Source organism: Zea mays, chromosome 3 (assembly GCF_902167145.1).
Source record: "Zea mays cultivar B73 chromosome 3, Zm-B73-REFERENCE-NAM-5.0, whole genome shotgun sequence".
Lineage (NCBI taxonomy): Eukaryota > Viridiplantae > Streptophyta > Magnoliopsida > Poales > Poaceae > Zea > Zea mays.
In genome coordinates, this window is record NC_050098.1 from 185,419,711 (window position 1) to 185,431,001 (window position 11,291).

Below are 11,291 nucleotides of genomic sequence, written 5' to 3' on the forward strand. Positions count from 1 at the left end.
CCAACGGTATGAATCTATTTTATTTGAGCAAAGAAATAATCATGATGTATTATCTGATGTTGCTCAACTTAAAACTGAGAATTCTATGCTTAAGAGTCAAGTAGAAATGATAAATTTAGAAAAACTTGCTCTAAGTGAAAAATATGATATGCTATCTTATTCTCATAATGAATTAGTTGATGACCATATCATGCTTAATGTTGCTCATGAAGTTGTAATTTCAAACTTAAATTCATGTGAACCTCATTCTTGCATATGTGCACATTTAGATAATATATCACCATGTGCTAACCCCTGTTGCTCAAAAGAAAGCAAATTTTTGAATGAGCATCAAGCTGCAGGATCAAAAGAAAGGAACAAGAAAGCAAAGCAACTAAGGAGAAGACGCATTGCTCAACCTCCTCAAGATATCCACGGACGCGTGGTGAAGAAGCTTGAGACGGGAGAAACCGCAGCAAGTGTTAAACTCCATAAGAAGGATGTTCCTAAAGCAATAAATGAAGAAATCAACATGAACAAGGAAAAAGGTAAAAATTCAATTAGTCATGTTGTTTGCACTGATCATCTCTCTATGTCATCCAAGAGCAAAAAGGGAAGAGGAAAAATGAGGTGCTTCAAGTGCAAGGAATTAGGTCACTTCATTGCGTCTTGTCCACACAAAGACAAGGATGAAGGAATGAGGAGATGCTTTGGATGCAACGATAAGGACCATATGATCACTTCATGTCCGCTCATGAAGAATCAAAGACGTGCACCCTCCAAGATGACCCTCTTTTTTTTTTGAACAAACGCAGGAGAGCTGCGTGTCATTAAATTAAGAAGAAAAAAAGAACATAGGAGAGACAAGACTTGTCAACCCCTAATTACAAAGGCCCCTAGGCCGAGACCCCTCCGGCAATAACACAACGCACCACACACACACAAGGTAACAACCCGACCAAAAACGACTACCAGCAGGAAAACTGCTAAGGTCCCCTAGGGAGCTGGCGCAGCAGGAGGTCCTGCAGAGCTGATGCACCAGCCAAACACCAGACGTTGCCCTCCTCAATCACAGCACTCTGAACTCGCTGGGTGCAGGGCACAACCCCCTCAAAAACACAAGCATTACGGTGCTTCCAAATCTCCCAAGCAACCAAAATGATCAAGGAATTAAGACCTTTTCTTAGACTCTTCTCCACTTTCTTGATACTTTGGCACCACCAATTTGAGAAACGAGTGCATCCATGCTGAGGCACAATGGCAAGGAGGCCTAAATTGTGTAGCAAAAAGACCCTCACTAAGCAAAAAGACAAACAACAAGTGTCAAGTCAGGTTGAGCGACGCTTCTGCTACATGTGTGGTGAGCATGGTCATCTACCCAAGGTATGTAAGAAGGGTAAGGTTCCTAAACAAGTAAATTTATCTCAATCTTATTCGCTTAGGAGACCCAAATCATACACTTGTGCTAGATCAGTAATGAGATCACCTAGAACTAGCACAACTGCTATTTGGGTACCAAAGGCCCTTTTAGATGAACGTTATGGACCCATCTCGAGATGGGTACCAAACCGTGCCAACTAGACCATGCAGGTGCCTCGAGATGGACTGGAGACCCTAGGAGAGCTTAAGATGGTTAATTCAAACTCTATGCTTAAGCTATCAATTTTAATGTCTATTTATTGACCCAAGGTTGAATTATTGTGCAATACTAATCCCATGTTCATCTCGAGTTAAATAAGTTGTAGATGTCCTTGATCATTATTGGTGAATCAAGCGAAGGACTTTGATGAGAATCTGCAACTTGCTCTCCAAAGGACGGTACCCGTGTATCTTAAGTGCATTATTTCTAATCAGCATTGCTTTTAAGTTGGATTGTCGTGCTATACCTATCCTTGGAGTAGTTATGGTTTTGAGATTGCTTGTGTTGAATATCTTTCAATTAATGATCCATGATTTTCAAGATCATAATCATGCTTGCTTAATCGTAACTGTGTGCTTTATAGGGAATATCTCTTGAATCATTCAATGGGTAGCTTTTCATTTGATATATCCACCATGATTAACTCTCTTAGTGTATGTGGATAAACATGTATCTTTTTGTAAGTCATGCTATGTGTTTTTTTAATGATTAACCTATGTGCAAGCATGATAGTTTTGTTTAGTCCATGTTCACATGATTACTTTGTCTTGGTAATCTGTGTATACCAAAACAAGAAATCCATGTTGTGACTCTAATGCACCCTCTCGAGCTATGAGGTGCATGAGCAAAAGGAGCCCTAAATTGGTGACAACAGGTGCTCTCACTACACACTACCTAAAAGAATGAATCTCATGGCATTCAGGTAAAAGGCAAAGGTATGGAGAATGGAACTATGCAATTTCATTGAATATCTTGAAGTTCCGTTGATTGTGATCATAGCTATGTTCTTGCCTTTCAATTGGTAGTATCTTGGCTTAGGTGCTTTATGCTTTAAAATGTTGTTTCCTTTGGTGTACCTAAGAAAATACTTCTTAATCATGGTGTGCTTAGACATTGTGCTTTATATGTATGATCTTGTCGTTTTTCAATTGGTATATGTGTTGCAATGATCATCATGTGTGAAGCGTGCCTTGGTGTTTTTAAATGTTATATATCACGAGGCATGCATTGTTTCCACTAGTCATAAGTTGTATTATCTCATCTATTCAATTGGTATCTTTTTGTGATGTAATTGATATATTATGCCTAGACCAAGGTATGTTTCCCCTTTACTTCTGAGGATGCTAGAATGTGCAAGGTGCAAGTCATTCAAATACTTGATGCACAACTTTAGGGGGAGCACACATAACTTGTGTCTTTTGAGACTAACTGTTTTTTGAGTGATCCTATATAGTCTCAAGGTGGAAAAGGGAAGATGAGCAAGAAATGGAGCGATCAGGACTTTAGTACCTCCACAAGTCGAGTAATTGGTATCTAAAGTTGTGAGTAATTACGTATTTAAAGGTTGCTCGTGCTCTATAATAGTTGGTGATCCTAGATGCTTATCTTTAAATATCATGGAGCTATGACAGTGACGATTTTTCAATTGGTAGCCTTGGTAGTGTGCTTCAATTGGTATCTTTTGGTAATCACTAGAATAGAAGCTTCATCTTGTGCCACAATACTATAACTTGTTCTAAGTTTTGTATCTTAGCAACAAGAAAAGGTCAGGATAAAGGATCAGACATAAGTGTAAAGGAGCTCCCTAGAGATAAAACTTTCAAGATGGAAATCTTGAATTGATGACAAAAGGAACTCCGCCTACTTAGATGGAAAGTACACCATAACATGGTAAAGGAACAAAAGGAGGTATTGACCTTTTTGCGTATTTGTACCTTAATTTTTCTCCAATGCTTGTGTTGCATATGTTTAATGTGTAAGGGGGAGTAATGTTAGAGTGTTGCATTTTCCCTGCTTAATACCCTGCTGTCCCTTGACATCATCCTATGTTCTTGCTTGAATATGGTTTTGGTGTTTGATGTCAAAGGGGGAGAATTTGTGCATTAAAGCTTACCTCGACCTGAGAGGAAAGCTTATCTTAAGGGTGAAGATTAATTTTTTGTGTGCTAAAGGACTCAAAGGGGTTTCCTTGAGTTCCTTTGATCTTAAAGAAAAATGTGTTAGTTTGTTGATAATACTTATCATATGCTTCTTGTTGTATTATATGGTGATAATGCAAAATTAGTGCTTCCATTGATATGAATCAATTGGTATCTACTGTGTTTATCCTGTGATAGATATTCATGTGGTTCTGGCGCTTTAAATCGGTATCTTAATGGTGAATAGTGGTAGGTTGATATTCCTATGGTATATTTATTTAATTGGTGTTTAACTCTGATTCTGTGCATTTGTGTGTTATATGCATCACGGTTTGATTCTTCACACAATGCATCCCACAGGTGCTAAGGTGTAGCAATGCTTCGAATTAGCCTAAGTATGTGCATTTTGGCATTTAAGGCCAAAGTTAAGATTTTAATGTAAGCACATATTTAGGGGGAGCATTCTATAAACTTAGAATTCAAATTTGTGCTTTAAATCTTATTGTTGTGTAAGCTTTAATTGTGTTGCCATCAATCACCAAAAAGGGGGAGATTGAAAGCTCTCTTGTGGGTTTTGGTGGTTTGGATGACAACCCAATTAAAGGACTAACAAGTGTGCTAAGTGTTGAACAGGTGCTTAATGCAAAGCTAACAGGGTTCAACACAAGTGAACAAGTGTGATGGTCCAAAGACTGGATTATCTATAGATAATGGACATCACAAGTAAGATGGACATTGCTTAAGTGAGACTTGGTGTGCGTAACTCAGAGACAACCGATCAAGCCAAGGATGGAGGCATGAAGAGCTTCGAGGTATCGAGTGCACGGGAGAAGGTCAAGGAGACCAGGAACCCAAAGCCAGGGGTGAAGAAGAAGACTTGCAAAGTCAAGGTTGATCGAGTTAAGAAGACTTATGGTGCATCAAGGATCACTACATAAGGCTCAAGATCAAGCTCGAGAAGTGAACGGGGGTTGGGGCTCAGATATGTCAATCTAGATCAAGTCAAGTTGACTTGATGGTTTAGAGTCCAACATCGACCTCAAACAAGCCAAATTGGGTAAAACGATGAAAAAAGTTAAGTATGTAAGGTTTGAGTGTTCAACCATTTTGCATACACCTCTTACTACAAGTTTGGTGCTTTGGTTTGCTCTCTAACTCTTTCTGTAGAGAAAGTACCATTCTGAGCTCTGCTGGAGGAGAAACAGAAAAGCTAGGAGAAGAACAAGAAAGATGTAAGTTTCTAGGACTAAATCAATTGGATTATACTCTAAATGTGTTTGTTTAAGTCTCAGGAAAATCCTCCCAAAAGTTGAAGTCAAACGGAGAAAGAACGGAGGAAAAAGCACTTAGTGTGCTGTTGGCTGGTGCACAGGACAGTGAATAGTAGCTGTCCGGTGCACAGGACAGTGAATAGTAACTCTGTCCGGTGCACAGGACAGTGAATAGTAACTGTGTCCGGTGCACAGGACAGTGAATAGTCGCAGCGTCCGGTGCACAGGACAGTGAATAGTCGCAGCGTCCGGTGCACAGGACAGTGAATAGTAGCTGTGTCCGGTGCACAGGACAGTGAATAGTGACCTGTCCGGTGCACAGGACAGTGAATAGTAACCTGTCCGGTGCACCAATGGCTATCTGTTTTAGAGAAGGAAACTGTCAATCAGATCCGTTACTGTTCACTGTCCGGTGCGCCACCGGACAGTCCGGTGCACCCGCAATCAGGGAAGGCTGGGAGCTTCCAAATGAAGCTCTAACGGCTCCTAGGCCATTTGGGGCTATAAAAGGGACCCCTAGGCGCCTCAAACAATAACACAAGTGCAGCCAACAATTGTATACATCACTCGGATCGATTCTCTCTCTCCCTCTTGTGTAAATCTCTCTAGTTTGTGTGAAGGCAAAGTTATAAGCCTTTAGAGAGTGGAGAGGTGCTGCAAAGAGCTAGAGCAAAGTCTTGAGCGCATTGTTACTCTGCCGGAGTGCTGTCAAGAAGATTGTAAGCAGCCGCGGCTTTGTTGTAACCCAACTCAACATAGTGGAAGGCTCTATCTGTCATACTGACAGATCTGAGCAAACGGAGGAAGGAGTTGAAATAGACTCCAAGCCCAGGGTATTTTAAGACAGGAACTTCAATTCTGTTGCAACCTACTCGAAGGGTCCTTCATTCCACTGCAATCCAGTCTTCGAGTAGAGTAAGAATTTCCAGTTATAAAGTGATTAATTATTATTCGCCTATTCACCCCCCCTCTAGGCGACATCCAGATCCTGTTCCAAGCATAGGGAACTTTTAGGCTCGGTCTGGCCCAACACGAATAAGCGGACCGGGCTCGGATAGAAAACTAGGCATGGTGGGCTAGCCCGACACGACTCGTTTACCTCTAAGTCCGTCAAACCCGCTTTTTTGCACTAAAACTTGCTTACCGGCCCGCTTAGCACGCTTTTCGACCCGTTTTTCGTGCTAAACGGGTCGACCCGGCCCGTTTAGGCCCACTGTGGGCCGGGCTCGGACATGGAATCGAGCTCACGAGCTTAAAAGCCCCGGTCCAATTTTCTAACCGTGCTTGACAGGTCAAGCCCAAAACGGGCCGGGTCAGGCGGCCCGTTTGACCATCTCTAGCTGCGTCCACACCACACGCACGAGCACGCCATACTCAAGTCCAAATTATAAGTTGTTTTAAACTTATAAAACTTTAACTACAAGTAACCAATTTATTATTTAGTTTTGAAACCTAATAGTCATATGCACCTACTTATTTTAAAAAGTACCTTTACAAAAATATAAATATATTAAAAGTTCATTTGTATTTTAATAAAAAATATTGGTGAAAAGTATTTATCAATCGGCACCAATGCTTAGCCAGTTGTTATTTAACAGGGGCCTGAAATATTAAAAGTTCATACGCAGTCTTCTTTTCCGTCGACATAGAATAGTCATTGGATTAGTGGTGTATGTAATCACTACTAGCGGCTTTTCTGAATAGTCACGGACTCTCGTGGTAAAAAATCGTCTGAGCAAGGTAGGAAAAATGTAAAATAAAAACACTGCAAGAGTGGTAGGAAGCTATACGTATCCGTGACCAGTCTAGCTCGCGCTCCCCAGTACGGAAACCACAAGACGACAGGTAGAAGAATCCGGCTGTTCCGTGCTTCGTCCCTGCGACAGGGACGCGTGACGCGTCCCTCCCCGGCTGCCCCCCTCGCCCCCATCCGGCAATCCCATCCCGTCCCTCCGCGTCACCACCCTTCGGCCCTCCACTGACCACTGTGGCACTGCTGCAGTGCTGCACTGCGCGCGCGCCACCTCCATAAAATCCACCCCGAGCCGGCCGAAACGGAAACCCCACGCACGAATCCAACCCAAGAACCCATCACCACCCTCGCGTCACATGCGCGCATAGGCCCCCGGCCGCACCGCAGGTCGCCATCACATCACCACCATGCCGCCTCCGCTGCTTGTTTGTCTCCTCATCTTTCTCGCCCCCGTGTCGCGGCCGTGGTCTGTCGCCGTCGAGGCCGAGCCGCAGAGCCCGGGCGCGAAGCCTCGTGTGTTCCCGCTGCGGGCGCGGCAGGTGCCGGCGGGGGCGCTGCCGCGGCCGCCGAGCAAGCTGCGCTTCCACCACAACGTCAGCCTCACCGTCTCGCTCGCCGTCGGCAAGCCGCCGCAGAACGTCACTATGGTGTTCGACACCGGCAGCGAGCTCTCCTGGCTGCTCTGCGCGACGGGGCGCCAGGGCAGCGCCGGCGCTGCCAGCGCCATGGGCGAGTCGTTCCGCCCGAGGGACTCGGCCACGTTCGCCGCCGTGCCCTGCGGCTCCGCGCAGTGCAGCTCCCGGGACCTGCCGGCGCCGCCGTCCTGCGACGGGGCCTCGCGCCAGTGCAGCGTGTCGCTGTCCTACGCGGACGGGTCCACCTCCGACGGCGCGCTCGCCACCGACGTTTTCGCCGTCGGCGACGCGCCGCCGCTGCGGTCCGCGTTCGGGTGCATGTCCACCGCGTATGACTCCTCCCCCGACGGTGTCGCGACGGCCGGGCTGCTGGGCATGAACAGGGGCACGCTCTCCTTTGTGACGCAGGCCAGCACGCGCCGCTTCTCGTACTGCATCTCCGACCGGGACGACGCCGGCGTGCTGCTCCTCGGCCACAGCGACCTCCCCTTTCTGCCGCTCAACTACACGCCGCTGTATCAGCCCACCCTGCCGCTCCCCTACTTCGACCGCGTGGCCTACTCTGTCCAGCTCCTCGGCATCCGCGTCGGCGGCAAGCCCCTGCCGATCCCGGCGTCGGTGCTCGCGCCGGACCACACCGGCGCAGGGCAGACGATGGTGGACTCCGGCACGCAGTTCACCTTCCTCCTCGGGGATGCATACTCCGCCCTGAAAGCCGAGTTCTTGAAACAAACGAAGCCCCTCCTCCCCGCGCTCGGCGACCCCAGCTTTGCATTCCAAGAAGCGCTCGACACCTGCTTCCGCGTGCCAGCGGGGCGCCCGCCGCCGTCGGCGAGGCTCCCGCCCGTGACCCTGCTGTTCAATGGCGCGGAGATGTCGGTGGCCGGGGACAGGCTGCTGTACAAGGTCCCCGGCGAGCGCCGGGGAGCCGACGGCGTGTGGTGCCTAACGTTCGGGAACGCGGACATGGTGCCCCTGACGGCGTACGTGATCGGGCACCACCACCAGATGAACCTGTGGGTCGAGTACGACCTGGAGCGCGGTCGCGTCGGGATCGCGCCTGTCAAGTGCGACGTCGCCAGCGAGCGGCTCGGCCTGATGTTGTGACGCTGCCTGGCGAACCGTAACCGCTCTGGCTCGGGGGTTTGTTCCTCCAGACTCCAGTGGCCATAACCTTGATAAACAAGTTGACAGAAAAGTCGATTTTTAACCTGCCAAACGTTTCTAAGTTTGGAACTTGTTTATCTTTTTTTTTCATGTGAGGAAGGAAAACTTGCATAACCTTGATCGTGCGTGTGGCATGTACGATGTTTAGCGTAAACTGTAAAGTAAGTGTAGTGCAGTGTTGTGCTTCTTTATTTTACTGAACACGTAGTGATTTAACATGATCTAAGTAGTGGTGTACTACTGTACTGCTGTATATTGTATGTAAATATTAGCTTGTTGTATATTATCAACTTAACGTGCCATGTACATTCACTACCTGAATCATGTTCTTTGCCGAGTGTCTAATACACTCGGCAAAGTCTCTGCCGATTGTTACACTCCGCATACATTTTATCGGCAATGGATTCTTTGCCGAGTATTTTTTTTGATACTCGGCAAAGACTTTGCTGAGTGTCGAAAAACACTCGGCAAAAAAAGTCACTTGGCAAATTAAAAATCGAAAAATCCAAAAAACAACACAACATTTTTTTAATCATAGAAACAACTCTCCAACCACTACCTATTACCATACCCATCGCCCTATCATTTTCACTATTATTTTAAATCAAATTTAAATGTTTTGTAAATAGTGAGATTCAAACTCGCAACCTCTCTCTCGCGCAAAATCACCTCTAATACTACAATAATACATCAATTATGTCTATATTACAATTTCATTCATCATTTACTATAATAAATCGAGAGTAATTTGATTATTTAAGGTACTAAATAAATTCATTTGAAAATGTGATCAACTATAAAGTTGCATAACTTTTCGAGATCTACAAGTTCTATTTTGATAGTTTCTACATCCGAGGACATTTACAAAATTTGAATTTCAAATTTGAAAAATTCACACAAAAATTTCAATTATAAGATGATTTCAAATCAAAAAATTGTCAATCACAAAGTTTTATTACATTTTAAGACCTACAACTTTTATTTTGGTGGTTTTTCCATTCGAGATAGTTAGAAAAATTCAAATTTTAAAATTCAAACTTAGTTTTGCATGACAAGATGGTTTCAAACCAAAACATTGTCAACTACAAAGTTTCATAACTCTTCAATACCTACAACTTTTATGTTGGTAGTTTTTTCTTTCAAGGTCGTTTTCAAAATTCAAATTTTAATTTTTTTTAAATTGAGACGTAGTTTTCGTTGACAAGATGACTTCAAATGAAAAGTTTTGTCATATAAAGAAATGTTCAAAATATAAATTGTACATCATGATGAGTTATACAAATTTGTAGTTGAAAACCTTTTCATTTGAATTAATTTACTGCTTTAAAATGTGATTTTTAAATTGTCTTTTCCTAGTGTCAAAAAAGCACTCGGTAAAGAAGCTCTCGCCGAGTGTTTCCTTTTACCGAGGATTTTTTGCGTGGCACTCGGCAAAGAGCTTCTTTGTCGAGTGCCCGAAAAAAACACTCGGCAAAATATTTGGTACTCGGTAAAGAGCCAAATTCCGACAGTGATTATCCATAAGATGTGCATGATAAATGCTCCAAAGGGTTTTAGTTTAAGTTGGTTATAGTATTATATGACAAGGGGCAACTATGTTTTATAAGAATATTATTGAGTTTTTAGAATAAAACGTCATCAACAAAGGTCTCTACATACAAAGTACGAAAGGGCTCGTGAGTTAGGACCGACCGACATGTTCTCCCGCTAGGCGCGGTGTTAGTACACCGCAGTTGCGGTGTTTTTATCCAGTGAATACCGTTTGAAATGTTGCAGTGGTGTTAGTACCATGCAGATGTTGCAGTTGATCAATAAGGAACATGAGAAGCAAGCACAGGTAAACATGTTGTCGTTGCTGATATAGGAGGATGTATAAGTACTTCCACTATATCGTCGTGTTCTTATTCCACTGTTGCATATCTAGTGACAACAATTTATGATCCTTTATTCATATCTTACCTTAGTTGAACATCGTAGACTTGCTAGTGTATAATGTGCCATTTTTCTTATGCCTAGTAGATTAGATCTACTTTTGCTTTCGTTGTAGCATAGATTAGGATGAATGAGCTAGTTGTCGATATATTCGCACAACTTGATTTCCCCTACCATCTGGGATGACGATTTGGGCATAAAATAAATTCACTTTCTATTCTAACCATTCACACTACTTGCTCCTACCGGCTAGAATCATAATTAGGGTTAACAGTGTGTACGTTTTAGGTTGAGAAAAAGAATAGATTCAGGTTGTCTCTGTGTATGAAAAACGCGATACTACTATAGGGTTACTCGAAGTAAGGATTGATAGGATTTGACAAGAAACCAAACTCGATGATGATAGAGACAACGATATAGACAAGTTCAAGCCATTATAAAGTGTAATATCCAATGCCATGTATGTTGGATTATCTTCCATTCGATTGCATTGTATGATGAGTTATATGAGGAGTACACTTGCCTCTCTTTATGTAGTCCAAAGGACATGAGCACGATTCTATTCCAAGTCAGTTAAGATGAAAGAGTTCGAATCTTATAATAAAGATAGTTACTTGTCTAATAAACCATGATACTCCCTCCGTTTCTTTTTATTTGTCGCCTAGTAGTTTAAATTTATACTAACGGACGACATATATTAAGGAACAGAGGGAGTACATTGTTTTATGTCTTCTTGGTTGTACGTGGGCTGGTCCATCTCCTTGTCGGATCCTATGGGAAAGCCCTAGGAGCTTGATCCAACAAGCTCCTGAGCTTTTTATGGTTGAACTTTGAAGTCTTCTTGAATCTTTAGGTCATTGTCAAGTAGAATCAAGCAGTGTCTGAGTACCTTCTTAAGATAAGCCATAAAGTGCTCTTTAAATTTTGCTTCTAATAGTGCACACTTTTTTTGTGAAGTGTATCCATTGGGTATAGCCCCCAAGTCTCATGCTATTT

At 43.6% G+C, this 11,291-nt stretch overlaps 1 protein-coding gene across 1 annotated transcript; it reads left to right on the top strand.

The window, feature by feature from the left end:
* The first annotated feature begins 6,790 nt into the window (after positions 1-6,790).
* Positions 6,791-8,663, top strand: LOC103651015 (aspartic proteinase PCS1). Its single transcript, XM_020551160.3, has one exon. The coding sequence runs from the start codon at positions 6,969-6,971 to the stop codon at positions 8,301-8,303; it is 1,335 nt and encodes a 444-aa protein (XP_020406749.1). The 5' UTR covers positions 6,791-6,968; the 3' UTR covers positions 8,304-8,663.
* The last annotated feature ends 2,628 nt before the right edge of the window (positions 8,664-11,291 follow it).